Source organism: Apostichopus japonicus, chromosome 22 (genome assembly GCF_037975245.1).
Source record: "Apostichopus japonicus isolate 1M-3 chromosome 22, ASM3797524v1, whole genome shotgun sequence".
In the NCBI taxonomy this organism is placed as follows: Eukaryota; Metazoa; Echinodermata; class Holothuroidea; order Aspidochirotida; family Stichopodidae; genus Apostichopus; species Apostichopus japonicus.
The window spans coordinates 12762851-12779143 of NC_092582.1; the positions used below are offsets into that span (position 1 = coordinate 12762851).

Here is a 16293-nt window from a genome sequence, read left to right on the forward strand (position 1 = left end):
TTATAATTCTTGGACAGCTTGCCTGCATATTATTAAATGATACAACAAAAATATTTTCTTATTTCATTTTAGTGATAAAATTCTTCAATTTGACCCCAAACCAATATGTATATAAAAGACAAGAATAGGCAGATACTTTAAATTATACAGAAAAAAAAGTGACAGTGTACTATGACTTCGTCAGAAACACAATCAGTTTATTGTACGGAAGCATAGAAGGGACATTTGCATTGACGAGTTATCGACTTCACAAAACGACAATTATCTGCAAATTGACGTTTTGAAAAGATAACGATTCTCATCTCATGTTTTCCATACAAAACTAAGATTTCTAAACAATCGGTGGCCGACATTTTGTTCAACTCAGCTATATTATGATCAATCGCGAGTAGCAACTGTGCAACTTGTAAATTTGCAGAAAATTGATTCATTGAATAGATCTGTTATCTCGTCAAAACGTTTTTTTGTGATTTTTTCTGAATTTTGTCAAGTTACCATCTCATCAATTTGCAGATAATTGTCGTTTTGTCAAGTCGGTAACTCGTCAATGCAATGTCCCTTCTACGCTTCCGTATTATTGATATTATGGATTTTTCACCTAGAAACAAATGTCCACTTTATAGTCAGTAAACTTCACTCAAACCAAACTAAACCAAGTCTTACCACCTCATAAATTTGGATTAATAACAATAAATATATGATAAACTTACGCAACTAAATATGTTATGACCTTATATATCAACACTATTACTTTCCTGTGTCTTCGGAAAGTACCGTAATATGTAAACCAAGAAGTGTATAATTAACATCAAAGCAATGATCATTCAGAAAACTGAAATGCAACCTAAGGCAGTAGCGTGTCTCCACATGCCCTCTGATAATCCAATCAACAGTGTCCCTTATAATAACAGACAGGGGGTAGGAAGCTTCCAAAAAGTGGGGCACAACATCAGAGGGTCACTTTCTCATTCCACAACTACCACTCGTTATGCTATAAACCGATACACATCGGCCATATCCAGGGGCGTATCCAGGATTTTCCAATAGGGGGGGGGGGGGCGTCAGGCATGAATGATCGCCGTCCTGGGGGATGGGTCTAAGGGGAGGGGTGGACAATTTTTGCTTTCGAAGAAGGGCTGAAATGCAAAATGGTGCCATATGTGATCCATTTTTCGACCTTAATAATAAGCAACATTTCCAGTAAAAATGGACACGAAATGCACAATTTAGTATGGCTGGCATGTCACTTAGTGTTTGTAAAACTTGTGACCGACTGACTGGGAAATCTGGTGATTGCCAAGTTTCACCATCAAAGCCTTTAAGAAATTTATGAATTTTACTTTAGTTTAGCAATGATTTACAAAATGAAGTTTGGCAACAATAGCAAAATGGTCTGACTGTACAGTGGTTGCATTACTGCTAAATTTGACTGAAATTGATGCAGAGATAATTACTTCTCTTCCATTGGGTTAAGAAATGTCATCCTTCGTGGATGCTTGCGACTGTAGATGTTGACAATTTCATCATAGTCCAAGGCAATGTCCTTATGGAAATACAACAGGATCAAGGCATTGAGGCGGTCTTCTAACATGGTACTGCGAAGCTTCGTCTTGACTTCTGCTTGCTCATTTTTCAAATGTTCACCATCATCTTTGTTGAACGTAAAATTAAACAGTCGAATAAACGTGGCTTGATAAACGATTGAAACTTCGAACCGGAACGGAACCACTCACCAGCGCATCGTGCATAAAGGTGACTGACTGATTTCTTTCCCTACAAAGATGGGGGCATTGAGTAATAAACCGCTGCAGTTTAGGTTTAGCCACATTCTGATAAAAAAATCTGTGACATTATAGGTATTCTTTTAATGTCAATTATAAAAATATAATTTAACGTATTTAACTATTATCTGGAAAAAATGTACAAAAATTGTTTAAGTATGACTTAAATATTTATAACATAGGCATAATGAATGCTTTTATCTGCAAGATATTTAAAATCTTGTGTTCAGTGTTGTTTGCAAAAAAAAGAGGTTTTGACGCGAGCGGTCGTTGCCTAAAAATTAAATACTATAATAACGTCTTATCGTGTTAGCAAAGTATGATTAGTAATTTGAAAATCGAGGTCAAGAAAAAAAAAATTTCTTGAATGGACAAGTCAAAATTTTTGCCTCGATAGAGTAACCTCACGTGTTATGCACGGAGCTATTATGGGCTTCCCTCAGGCAGCCCAGAGGCCTTATACACGCCCTGTGCTACGCGATAATACAAACACAATTACCATCTATGTTTCCAAAACTATTATGCCGCCGAAAAAATAAAGCATACGGGAGGGGGGGGGGGGGGTTGAGCGATCACCGACATCTCACATAAAGGTCGTCATCAATTTTTTTTTTTTTTTGCTAAACTTTTTTTTTGGTGACGGCCAATAGGGGGGCGCGCGCCTGTTGCGCCCCCCTGGATACGCCCCTGCTTATCACTTAAATATATATGTGTTTTAGTATGCTATCAATACTAATATGGTGCACGTGACTCTATCAACCTACATCTGCACTTCTGTCCATCCATAATTCAGAACCAAGGATTAAAATGACGGACCAGGTGTAGTAAAGCATAATATGCTAGTAGAATGAGCTGCAGCATTGATTTTTTATTTATTGAGATTGTTTATTGTTAACCGTGCTACAAAAAGATATGGGATGCCATTTTTAAAATAGCATGTAGCCTACAGACTAAAGATAAATAATTAAAATAAAATATTAAAATTAATAAAGGCTTTAAGATTTCCAAAAGACAGTTCTTCATCAAAGGGGCACCTTTTATTTGCCAGTAGGGCACATTTGCTATTTTAGAAGGAAGTAGGGCACGTGCCTCCCCCCGGCTCCTACCCCCTAGCATAGCAACATGAAACTGTTCATGTTCATGGTGTAAAAACGGATCTATTTTAGCTGTGCATCTTTCCATATTGTTCGTAACTTTTCTCTGGATGTGATGCATGATCTCCGTGAAGGTGTGGTTCAATATGAAATTAAACTAGTATTGTCATATTTAATAACAGATAGAGAGCCATACACTTTTAATGATACTAAATAATTTGAATAAAGAAATAGCAAGTCATTACTATGGATCAACGGCAAAAAGCAAGCAAGCATTCTCAAATCAAATTACATTCACAGGGCAAGGCTATTAGTCAAATGGCTATGCAATCTTGGTGTTTAATAAGACATTTGCTCATATTATTGGACATCTTTAACATGAAAGCTGTTTTTGAAGTTATTAGATTGAATGGATATAATATTTTCAACTAAAACCTAAGTCATGGGATAATCGCATAAGTGCAGCACTCTTACTAAAGATCATCATTCTAAATTCCGCGCGGTATTCACAACTCGTTCTCTGATTCCAAAGCATCACTTTTATGGTCCATTATATTACTTGTTTGAGAGAAGTGGGTCCTCTCATCCATGTCTGGTGCATGAGGTATGAAGCTCAACATGATTATTTCTGCCAAATTGCCGATAATTGTCGAAACTTTAAGAACAGTTTTAAAACTGTGGCAAAAAATACATCTTATCAATCAAATGTATCATTTCAATTCAAAACATTTGTTAGGGACTTTTCATGTGGGACATGGTTCAGAAACAACGATATCAAATTTATCATTTCAGCGTATTGACTCTGTTGTCTCAAAAGTGCAAGACGCTATACACTGCTTACTGAAGGGTTTTGATGTAAACTGGGTGAACATTGGTTGGACTGAATATAAGCGTCACCATATAGTTTTTTTTATGACATAGATGACACGCCGTTGTTCGGCCAGGTACAACAGATATTGATTCATAAGGATATTGTTTATGTTGCTCTTCTTGTTTGCAATGTATTACAAAACAATGTTTCATGGAATTGCTCTAAAAATTACTTTTTTTTCAAATATTTTGTTGCCTGTTGTTTATTGCTTCAACATATACGCCCAAACTTATGAGTTACTTTAAATAGGTGTTAACAAGATATTATATAGAGAATTAACTCAGTCGGAATACTATAAAAAAAATGCCACTCAACATTAGAGTCAAGAACTAAATAGCACCATTTTTGGTGTAAAAAAAACAGTACAACCTGCAGTGTTACTTCTACACCAACCAGAGTAACATACCAACACCAAAGATAATAAATTTACACCCTTTGTAGATTATCAAAATGATTTTCTGTTAATCTAATATAACAATGCCACCCTCAACTTTCTTTGGTATAATTTTAACATGTTATACCAGCCGCTAACACCTCCGTGAGATCCATATCAAGAGAATAAAAAATAAGAAAAGTCCATGAGAACATCGTACGTTTAAACAGTGGCTGGTATCAAGCTTGTTCTTGGACTGAATAAAGAAATGGAAAATGTGGGCCACATTTTCCAATGTTTAAATCATAAATACTACAAGAAACTGCACTCTGCGCAACACCGCAACAGCAATTACTGGTTGAATGGACCGGTAGAATCTGCTTATAATAATCTAATAATTGTCGACAGGCGCCCAAGCAGTAACGGCTACACCACACCTTCACTGGAAATGGGCTCAGATCCAGACAAACGGGAGACGAATTCTAATGATAGTAAGGTTGTTTGGGTGACATCTTACTTTCATTTTCTCCCGTGAGGAAGAAATTGGCAACATTAATTCTATTAAGCACAATGTAAATACATTGCTCAAAAGTCCTCTTAACCTTATACTAGCTAACCAAAGTGCAATGGCGAAACTTTTTCTTTCCATCCAATTTAGTTAGATACCTGCACTTATTTTACATTTGTGTGTGTGTGTGTAAATGTAAAGGTAGTCTAGTCCAAGCGGTCAGTTATCAGTGGTGGGTAGGACATGTCACATGAGAAGTTACTATATCTATGCTCTAGCGACCTTTGAAAGTGATGAGTTGTGTAATTCAATGGAGCAATAAATTGTAGTAACACACATTCACTGCCGGGCCTCCTTGTGTACCTTCATTAGTCCCCATGATGATAACAATAGCGACTATACGTACACTATTTCAATCTATACTATGACTAATGAATCAGTCAAATGTCCTTGTTTGTTTTTCTTATTGTATGTATATCCTTTCTTCCAGTCCTGCTAATGCGTTGCTTAACCCGGTTTAGTTGAAGGCTGTTACGACCTGGCCCTCTCACATCTCCCTCATAAAACCTTTACCAGAAATCGGTCACGTAATGAAAGTCATGATTGCGTTCTCCTAGGTGAATAAACTGACTTAACTAGGTCAATAACATAAAAGGAGATCTCCACCTAATTCGGAAACGGGGATTTTCATCCTTTCTATTAGTATTAGCCGGTTTTTCTTCTTGATATTTGTCTTCGGTAATCGGGACACCAATCCAAACTCTCAGAGGGGTTTGTCAACTTCTGAGAATGAAGGGAACATTCCATTAAAGTTAGGGGGGGGGGGAAATTAGTTCATCCAGGTTACATATCCATGTAAGTCGCGAGATGTTCCACTGGGATGTCTGAAGAAAAATATCACTTTCGAGACGTTTCTTATAAAAGAGTACCAATATAACAACGATCATGCCTTTTGAGGAATTTCAAGATAAGCTGCCGTGATTTTCATTCTTTTGATTAAAAAAATGAGGCCACTGCTTTACTTCTCAGTTCCTATGACTTGATTCTTCTCGTCTCATCAATAGAACATCCTCTGCGCTCTGAGAGGCACCCCAAACCTGATTTTCCTAACCCCTTTGTATAATTACGTAACATTTCTTTCATATCATCACCGGGAGCGCCAGAGACAGTTTCTACAAATACTTTTTAAGTCTTTTCTACGTTGTATGAATGGGCTGAGTTGTGGATGGTATATATGCAACGACCGCCATTCAGAGGGAGGTTGGACAGTGCGTTCAGCTATTATGCTACTTCATTCAGCCGTGACACGGTTTTGTTAAGCCTTACCGCACGGAAACGGCACTAGTACGTCTCTCTCTCTTGACCTGGGAACTCCTCCTGACCAAACCTCTCCGTTTTTTTGTAGCCTATTAATTTGGGCAAACGGAGAAGAAAAAATGGTCTGCAACAGGTGTCACCAAGCGCTAGGCGCCATTTTAATCACAACATTAATTTCATTTTGCTCTTCCAAACAGTTACCTGAGGTAAGTGACAAAATGTTTTACTTCGTACCAAGATGGGAGTGTGATATATAAGCTTCAAAATACATCTGCCACACCCACGCAACTCAGATGTTCAGTTAGTAATCAATGATGTTCTTTCACTGTAGTGGCGTTGCTTGTAATACTCATATGAATTTTATTTTAGATGTTAGATCGTAATCAGGTTTAGTACCAGCTGATTAATGAAGAAAAGTAAGATACAGTAAAAAATATGCTAATGAACTATGCTGATGCATTTTTTTTTTCTGCTTACAAACGGCTTTGGTTTACCCGAGGATGTATCGACCATTAATTAATATTTGCTTTTTATACTACTAAGCTCAGTTGATAAGTTAACGGTAATCCGGGGCTTAACCGTAAGTTATACACGAGTTTTGATTTTTCTTTCATGTTCTCTGCGAGTTTGAATAGTGACCCTATAAGGAGATTAACGTAAGCTTCTTGGCGATAGATACGTTTATGATGGTGTTACGTCATAACTACATATATGTATGTGTGTGTGAGAGGGGGGGGGGGGGGGGAGAGATGGGCAAAAGAGGGTGGAGCAAGGAAGGGTACCAGTGGCGTAGGAAGGTACTTTTGAGTGGGGGGGCTGAAGACTGATGGCCGGCCTGGGGGAGGGGTCTAAGGGGAGGGGGTGTCCCCCTCCCCTTTGGAATTTTTTTGCATTTCCAGGTGGCCTCAGATGCAATTTGGTGCAATATAGCACACTTCAACACCCACTCCATTTTGTAAACTTAATTTTGTATTTTCACCTGGCCTTAGATGCAATTTGGTGCTCCAAATGAGATTTTTTTTCTAATTTGGAAATGAAAAAGGGGTTTTCTGACCTGCGAACCGGGGGGGCGGAATGATACTTCCGCCCCTCCACATTTTTCACTGGGGGGGCTGGCGCCCCCCCAGCCCCCCGGTTCCTACGCCCTTGAAGGGTACTGTCATGTGAATCGTTTGTTATTTCTCTATTTCATGGTATACAAACAATAAAAAGGAGTGCTCATGATTTCCAGTTAACATCCCTTACATTTCGTACCTTTTGGATTCATACTTTGGCGGAATTATTATCAACCTCTCGTTGTGTGTGGGGGGGGGGGGGTGTTGAACGGTGGGGTTTAGTGTAAATTGCATCTACATCAAGCAAAGTATCGCTTTGAAGACGTGCTCAATGAATTCGCCACCTACAAACAGTATCCCCACTCCGTGCCACTTTTATTTGAAGATAACGTTTGTGATTTTAGATTGTCTACCTTTCGTTCTGCAGCTATTCTACAATTATTGCTACTGAGGCAAATCTGAATGTGGTCTTACTTTATTGGTTTATCATTTTCAAGCATATCTTTTTCTGTTGTATAGTTATATTAATTACTGCAGACATATTTCCAAGCAATACTTTCAACGTAATAGACATTCTTTATTCAGGATCATACTGTCTTTGATGTAATGTCTTCGATATGCAAGAACCGATTCTAATAAAGTCGTATGTATACTTATGAGTCTAATAGATGTGTGAAGCAGACCGCGTAACTATTTGACCTAGGCAGGGCCTTCCTCTGAAGATCCTGCTAGGATCAAAACTTAAGATCTATCTATTATACAAGCTTAACAAACACGTAGCTTTCGGCAGTTTTTTTTTTTTTTTGTCAAATTGTCCCGTCTCGCACATTTTGTTTTATGTGTTTACTATTCACAATATAATACAGATATAATGAAACAGAACAACATTTGATGATTAGTTTTCTTTTCGGCAAAATCGTGTACCATACGTCGTCTGGTTACCAGTTTAACATATAATAATATAATAATAATATAACCATTAACATTTCTAAATTCTACCAATATTAAAATTTACTTATTTTGAACCAAAAAGGTCAAACACACAAACAACATGGAACGAATGAATTAAAAACATTGTTCATAATGTTCAATTATACGCAATCACATCTGCGAATCGTTATATGGTTTGTAATCTGGCTACGCGTGGTTATATACCATAACTCGTGGAATTAAATATATTCAAGTCAGGCGTGGATCCAGGGAGTATATGGTGAACACCCATCCTCAACCCAACCCAACCCCCCACCCCCCCCCCCCCTCAAAAACATAAGTAGTTATATGCACAACTTTATGGGTATACACTGCGGGACGTGTTTTATAGCCTAAATATACTTATGAAACACCAATGCATCTCTCAAATTTAAATTTAGTGATTCTGGGGAAAGTCACCCAGATTCTCCACATGGGAGTCGGCTTTAAGGATCCCGTGACCACACCCTCCTCTTTTTAAATTCTGGCTCTGCCCCTGTAATTAACAGATCCCTCCTTACCTTCCTCCTCCGGTGCGTCTTAATGAGACGCATGGCCTTTCTTGATTGTTTAGCCAGATTGGGTATTTAAAAAATGAAGCCATGACTCCTGTTTAATACGTATTGACGCCGCAATAAATAAGACAAAAATCTCCGACTTGAGTTTGTGGTGAATACCCTGAAAAAGACCGATCGATTATTTCCAAGACGGTTGTTCAAGTGCACTTAAGATTAACATTAAGTGTATCATCATCAACGATGATTCCCCTATCAATAAATCTGGCGTCAGTCAGTGACACGGCGTCCGTAAAAGTCAAATCAGCACTGAGTTGATAATCTGTAGCAATTGTATAACACGGGGAACCGCGCATGCGCATGTAAAAGAGGAACCCACTTTTTTGGTGATAAATGTCGTCTGCTGGCTCGGCGTACGTAATGTCTCTGATGTTATTTTTAATTCTTGATAAAAAAGGTATTTCATAAAGAAGTAAATAACAAAACGAAAGCAAACTGGGGAATTATGATCACAATTTAAAAGAACAATAACATTTACTATAAAACAGGATTTGTAATAAAAAAGGAACAGAATTAGAAATTAGAATCATTTGTTTTTTACATCTTCGGTATTTGGAATGAAATATTTGTACTTGCATAAAAATTCGATGGTATAAAGCAAAATCGTCTTCAAAGGCGAACTTTCAATTCTAACGGTTTTGAAGAGGAATCGAATTTTACGGGCTTTCTAACTGTTATCAAGTTTACCTACACATGTTTTTGGGGGTTTTTTTTTTGGGGGGGGAGTAAAATTTGTTTAGACAAGCAAATTAATATATAAGAGTGAGCTAACTAACGCACAACTGCTTAAAAAGGATATGAAGAGTTACTAAGCATTAGAAAATTAATATCAGATTATCTTGAAGATCATCTTATATCACCAGAAAGGAGGGGGGGGGGTGGAAAACATAAAGGGAATGGTAATTGTGGACAATAACGATAACCTTTAACAATGGAGTATTGATTGGTGTTTACTAACGACTGATGGTGTCCGTGCCAGTTTGTAACGGGGTGATTTGGATCCATAACAATGGAAAGGACTGACGTCATCAGTCTCACTAACGCAATCCTCCAAAGAGTCTGATGACATCAATATTTCAAGTCGATTGTTTACAAATGTGACGACATCAGTGTCATTCACATCGAAATGAAACTTAATTTAGGGCATCAATTTCAAAACAGCATGTTCTCTTTTTTAAGGGTTTAATTCGCTAATATAATGTTAATTTTACTTTGACATTGTTGTTTGGCATTAATAAAACTGTTTTTCGTGTCCCCAGTATAATTGCCTGGAGAAATTTTGATTTAGTGTTGTATAACGGTACCGTTTTTCATTATACGTAACCACGCCATCTTCATCTTTTTCTGTCTCTCTATCATCAGCATATATTCAGTAAGGAAGATGTAGATCACTACACTGGAGGAGCTGGGAGATTTAAATCAGGTCAGTGAGTTTCCTACAGTTTCTTTCAATGACTATAATAAATTCACATGCATGAATTGTGTCTTTTATTGACGAATTTCTTTGAAGGGAAGGAATTTAAAGCATCTCCTCAGCTTTCTTAAGAGCAAACAATCACAAAGTTACAAGAGACCAATTGTGTATACCCATCGGTTGCGTAATAGTTTCTTTCACTGTGAGTGTGGGCCCTCCCATTGGTGGTTAGATCCTCGCTTTTATTACAATGCTGTTTTTAGTCTGTCGAAGGGCAACTGAATTCAGGACATCCCAGATCACGTATCTTTTTTTTACATCATTTGGCCGATTTATCTCTATTCTATCGGGAGCAAGGTGACAAGAGTTAAATTAGATTCGATGATCATATCAACAGCCATGGGAGAAATACATTAGAAAACATTAAGAATATAAATAAAAATATAAATTCGCTGCAAACTCACTGATATCAAAACAGGTTATGTTTATCATGACCTTTTCATTTATCAAACTATCACAGCCATAAACTTAAGTTATGGAATTCGACAAATACTGACCATTCGCTTAACAAATGTGTTTTGCTTTTCATTGCTTTAGAGTTACGTAAGTGTGCTGCAGTCACGTGACTGCATTTATTTGCTAAATATTGTATGAAATGATCTCATTTCATGCTACCATTACTACTACACTCTCTCGAGATTTTGATTGACTCTTATTATTTCCATGACCTCTTTAACGATCGTTTTATATCAAATAATAATATATATGTGTGTGTATTATTATATATATTATTATAATCTTCATTAAATGCGTGTTTCTCAGGAAATTATCACTGTACTTATATTTCACTGGCATAGGCCTAGACATTATAGAACCAACTTTTTGTCTCCCTTCATCGATTAATGACCAACAAGAATGATTTATTCTGTACTTAATTTTTTAGATTTACAGCGAGCTTGGTTTGACATTTTCTTATTTTTCATTCCTACAGATTATGACTTAATAACGCCAGTAAAAACTGGACTAGACACAATTCATATCCCTGCATTCGAAGAATTTTTACAGTTTAAACTAAATCGAGAACAGCCAGCTATTTATGACCAGAATTTACTTATAAAGACGATAGGTAAAGATGGCAAGACCAAAATATCACCACCGAGTCAGGGATGTTTCTACTCTGGAGTGGACCCCACCAATGCTAATTCCTTATCTCTTGACATGTGTGGTCAAACGGTAAGTGCATTCATCAATTGCTTCAGTGGCGTACCCAAGGGTTGGAGGAGGAAGTGATGGAGAGGAGAACAGCACCCTCCTCCATATTCATTGGGGGAGGGGGTTAGGGGGAGAAAGATCAGAAGAGAAAATTGCTACATTCAGTCAGGCTGTGTCCAGGACGGCCTTCCATATAGATTCAGTTTCCTACCTGAATCAGTCTGAGATCGTTAAATTTACCGCCCCACCCCACAAAAATATTGACAGCATTGAAACCGTATATAATTTGTAAGTTTTTACAAGATTCTCTGGTTTTCTTTGTCGTAGCGATGAAACTGCACCGGTTGGCATTTTGGGAATGTTTATGCTTATGTTTTCTGCTTTTCTCATGTTGGTTTTTCTCATTAGTCTGGGATGCTTCGTAAAGATGGTTGGTTTATAGATATTCTACCACTGACAGAAGAGCATACACGAAAAATTAAAGATAACATTGGAGAAAAAGGTGTACCGACTCATATCATTACAAGACGAGCTGCCAGTATGGAGGAAAATTGCGGCTGGGCTGGTTAGTATATATTAATTATTTAACTGTTTTCTTTTAGTATTTTCTTTTAGTTTAGTTTCTCGCGTTTGTTGTTATACTATATATATAGTTCTCGCATTTGTATTTATGGTATTTTATTAACTTATTTTTGATCGTTCTTATATTTTATTCGTTTACACAGAAGAACGAATAAGCAAACGTAGCATCACAAATACCTTCCAACAAACGTTTTCCGATGATACACGAATACTAGAAGTGTCAGTAGTTGCAGATGATAAGATGTTTGAGAAATATGGCGACGAAACTGAATCATACATTCTCAATGTTTTACACCAGGTAAGTTGTTGATACAAGTAATTTGTTTACATTACAGACTTTTCTTTGCTGATTTGAAAAGGATTTCGTTTATATGTTTGCTTCACTTAAATTTCTGCTATGATGGAAACTATAGTGATCTTGTGTTTACCTGCTCAGTGATGTGTAATAATTGAAAGTGATGTATCTAACCGTTCTTTAAATATAATTTTTTCGTATTTTTGCAGGTTGCGAAATTATTTGAAGACGATTCTCTGACTGTTGCCATCAAGTTGCACATTGCAGGGTTCACCATTTTGGAATCTGAACAGGTAATGGACTTTCCTAGTGTTGTTGTGCTATCTAGCAGAGAATGAAGAGAGTAGGTATAAATTTATGTGCATGCAACACTGACTGCAGAGTGCTCCTCTTACTTAGTCTTACGAAATTTAGAACAGGTTATATTTGTCTGTTAATCGCTAATATCTATGGACTTTTGAAGTAGTTTCTAATTCAAGGAGCACGAAGATATTTGTTTTATTTGTAAGAAGTAGGGAGGCAGTATTCGGACTGGAACGGCAGCCTAGGCCTCTGTTTCTCCTATCGCCGTAAATTAAGCACATACAGTTCGCATGACACATTATTAGAAGGGAACTGTTTGATTGAGCAGCTCTTTCTGTTCGTTCTTCTTTCCAGGAAGAGCTGGATGTTTCTGATGAACTTTCTGAGACTTTGAAATCTTTCTGTAAATGGCAGAAGGAAGATAAGTCAGATATTTCAATTTTGATAACCGGGTGAGTAATAGTCATTCGAATTCGAAACCATAATTTGAATGAAGTTCTGCTAAATTTGTATTAAAAAAACGACGGTAGTAGTTTCACGACATTGTTTTTTGTTGCTGTTATATATACGTCACACTCGTGATTAGTGATGTAGTAACAATTTGCACGCACCTAGTCAATTACAGTTGTTGCAATATGAAATACAGCAGCATATCATTCCAAATTCTAGCTAGGTTGGCTGGCTTCAAGTTTGTTGGAATACATTGAAGATCAAATGCAAGTTAGACATGACTAGACCCGTATTCTGTGAGCGGATTAACTAAGGTCATGCCTATTTGCTCGACAGCGATCCAAATAAGAAAATAGCACAATTTTATTCACATTGCATTCAGAAAAGATAGGGGTAGTGCCCTCAAAATTTTTCTAGGTGCTAGGGCCAGTCGGGAATGCAGGAATGTTATCCATTTGCCAGCCGGATGAATAACGACCAGCCAATCACTCACACTATTCCTGAGGCTGCTGGGATGAATAAGAAATCATCATGTTATCCACCCAGCAGCTGGATAAATAAGGAGCACTGCATTGGACTGTGTCTTGTTATTGTTTACATTTTGACTGGTTACTGTAATAAACTTTCAAGTTTCAAACTCTGTACCTGATATATGTTCTGTTTCATATTTACAGAAGAGATTTACAAACTGGAGGAAACCATTTGGTAGCTGGCAAGGCTGCAGATATTGCAGGTGCCTGTGATCCATTACGGAAGTGTATTGTTAGTGATGACAATGGACCATCTGGGTTGGCCCTCACACTTACCCATGAGATTGGGCATAGGTACAGTATTTTCATACTAGTACATGTATAGCTTATGTTACATGTTTTTGTGTTTAATTTTGCAGTTCATCATTATGGAACATAAGAGAAGAAAATGGTCTACCTTTGTGCCAAAAATACCTACAATGAAACTGTCATACGTTTGATATTTCAAATTGGTTTGACGAGATAGACATGTATAGCATACCAGTCACATGCAGGTTAGGATACATGTTGTACACATATAGCCTTCTAGAGGAATACTTTACTCATACCAGACAAGAATTGGTATGTAGGAGATAGCTAAATAACCTCTAGTATAATAAATTTTAAAATGCTCGCTGTTTTAATTAGTTGTCCATCATATTTCTATGATATCTTCTTGCAGCCTCGGTATGTTCCATGACGACGCCTACAGTGATTGTCATGACGACCACTGGATCATGTCACCCACCGAGTCTTCTGAGGTTGCTCCTATGTGGTCTCCATGCAGCAACAATGATCTTTTGGCCTTCTTGAAGTAAGTTTACAGGATTTAGTTTTCTCTATCATCAACTTTTAGAGACCAGTGCAAGAGACTGAGATATATGTTGACCATATTGTTTTTTTTCCCTAGCTGCCCCTAAACTATGAAGAAAAGTTAAAAAAGAAGAGTTTCTCTGAAATGATACCATATACTATCTTACAAGAAGGTGGAAATTATTTTTAGTGGAAAATTCTCAGTGGGAAGAGCAAAGTCTGTGTTGGTCACAAGTTATTGCACATGGAAATTGAAAGACTTGCTCAATACCTCTTCAAATCCCTTAGTCTTTATTCCATTTGTTGCCAGAACTTGGTAACACACTCAAGCTTTATACCGAACTGGATTAGTCAAGATTTTCCAAACATATATAGTACAAATACTGAAATGGTGATCATTACACATGATTTGTTTTGTCTTAGCTTATTTGGAGTGAAATTGATTCATGGTCAGAAAAAAGATTTGGAATTAAAGCAAAAAGTCTACCTACCCTATTGTTTGTGTTTATTCTAACTTGCAATGGTTTTAAGAAGTAATAATGTTTACCCAATAACAGAAGAAAGTAATATACTATTTTTTGTTCAAAATTCACTGTAGCTCACCAGAGTCTGCTTGCCTGGAGAACAAACCGGAAGGTCTTTCTCACTTTGATGGTCGTGCAGTTATCATGCAAGGAATGTATATTGATGCCACTCAACAGTGCCAGCATCTTCATGGCAAAGATGCCAAGGCAAACCCAAAGTTTGTAAACAAAATGGTAAGTACCCAGTTTCATGAGCACTATTTGTTTTTTTTAAAAAGGAATGAAAAAGGAAATGTTTTTATAGATGTTGGGTTAAGTGCTAGCAGTAGCAGTTTTGTTATCATTACTTAGCTTAACCTGGCATGGTTTGATTTAGCTAGTTAATAAATCTCCATACACATGAAGGTTTTGCAGGATCCTAGTTTTCATCTTGGAAAAAGTACCAAATTGAAGGTTTTTTCTATGAAAACTCAACTAAACCATTCTTAGGTAGAGTGTTCAGCATAATTTTTCAATACTTTGTGTTGAAAGTGTAAATGTTTTTTTTTTTTATGAAGAAGACATTTAATTGCAAATGTTTAATTGACTGCTTTAACATGATAATTTCTTACATGTCATTCCTTCCAGGATCTTTGCTCCGATCTTCACTGCATGATCGACGGGAAAGAAGTTGACACATTCAGCGCAGCCTTGGATGGTACCCAGTGTGGTTCAAACAAGAGACAGGTGTCAATTTTTCTCTTTCTTATATTAACATTTCGTTCTTCTTGTGTTAAAGGTCTTTCGTATTACTCCCAAATATGCTAGAGAGATAAATATAGCACAGCTGTGTTAAAAAATCTATAAGCATTTTTACTGCGACCCTCAAAAACATTTCACTAATCAACACAGTTTGTCATCTACTTGGGCACTCCACAATGTCTACGAACAATAAGAAGAGGCCCAGCACCTCCCTCTTGAAAACTCCTAGCAAACTTTACCTGAGCACACTCAAATCTGGGTCCAATACTGGTCACCTTTAGTTGTTATCATAATAATGAGAGGATTTCATCTATGTCAGAGCAACAAAATCTATTTGTTGTGCATGTTTTGTCCATAATTTTGTACGTTCCATGAGTCGTTTTGCAAGAGCTTTGCCTTCAGTCGTTGAATGCCAATACTAACTGCATTAATTTCTGTAAAAGTTATGCCCATTGGTGGAAATGTTTAGCTGATAATTTAAATCACTGTGGCGTCGAAAAAGAATTCTAACTGAATTTCCTTCACATCTTAACTTGTGGATAGATGCATCATTGGATTAAAGTAGTTACTCTCTGTAGGTGAGCTCATCAGGAAGGGAGTCTTTCCTCAGTCAATCCTCTTACTGATTTTAAAACAATAAAATTTAAGAAACATGTAAAAACTGTCTTTGGTTTAGCTAATTTTTTGGTAATAACTTGGATTTTTTTAAGTCTTCCTTGTGTTATTTTTGTGGATTTACTTCATACATTAACTTTTCATCTGTTTGCAACTTTCCTGTGCTTTTTAAAATGTATTACCTCTATTTTGTTTACTTCGTCCTGTTATTTGAGCATTTATATTGTTTTGGAGAAGGCACGCTATAATTTTGGAATATTATGATATTATGATTATTATTATTATTATTATA

General features: G+C 36.9%; 1 protein-coding gene across 1 annotated transcript in view; it reads left to right on the forward strand.

Annotated features, from left to right (window-relative positions):
- The first annotated feature begins 5961 nt into the window (after positions 1-5961).
- The window catches only part of LOC139963522 (uncharacterized), a 64738-nt gene continuing 54406 nt past the window's right edge, over positions 5962-16293 (forward strand). The window contains exons 1-11 of the mRNA XM_071964358.1: positions 5962-6150; positions 9906-9966; positions 10949-11190; positions 11578-11734; positions 11895-12049; positions 12256-12339; positions 12704-12801; positions 13474-13623; positions 13991-14122; positions 14720-14879; positions 15273-15371. Coding sequence (XP_071820459.1) covers positions 6064-6150; positions 9906-9966; positions 10949-11190; positions 11578-11734; positions 11895-12049; positions 12256-12339; positions 12704-12801; positions 13474-13623; positions 13991-14122; positions 14720-14879; positions 15273-15371 — 1425 coding nt within the window. The 5' untranslated portion in view covers positions 5962-6063. The remainder of the gene's footprint in view (positions 6151-9905; positions 9967-10948; positions 11191-11577; positions 11735-11894; positions 12050-12255; positions 12340-12703; positions 12802-13473; positions 13624-13990; positions 14123-14719; positions 14880-15272; positions 15372-16293) is intronic.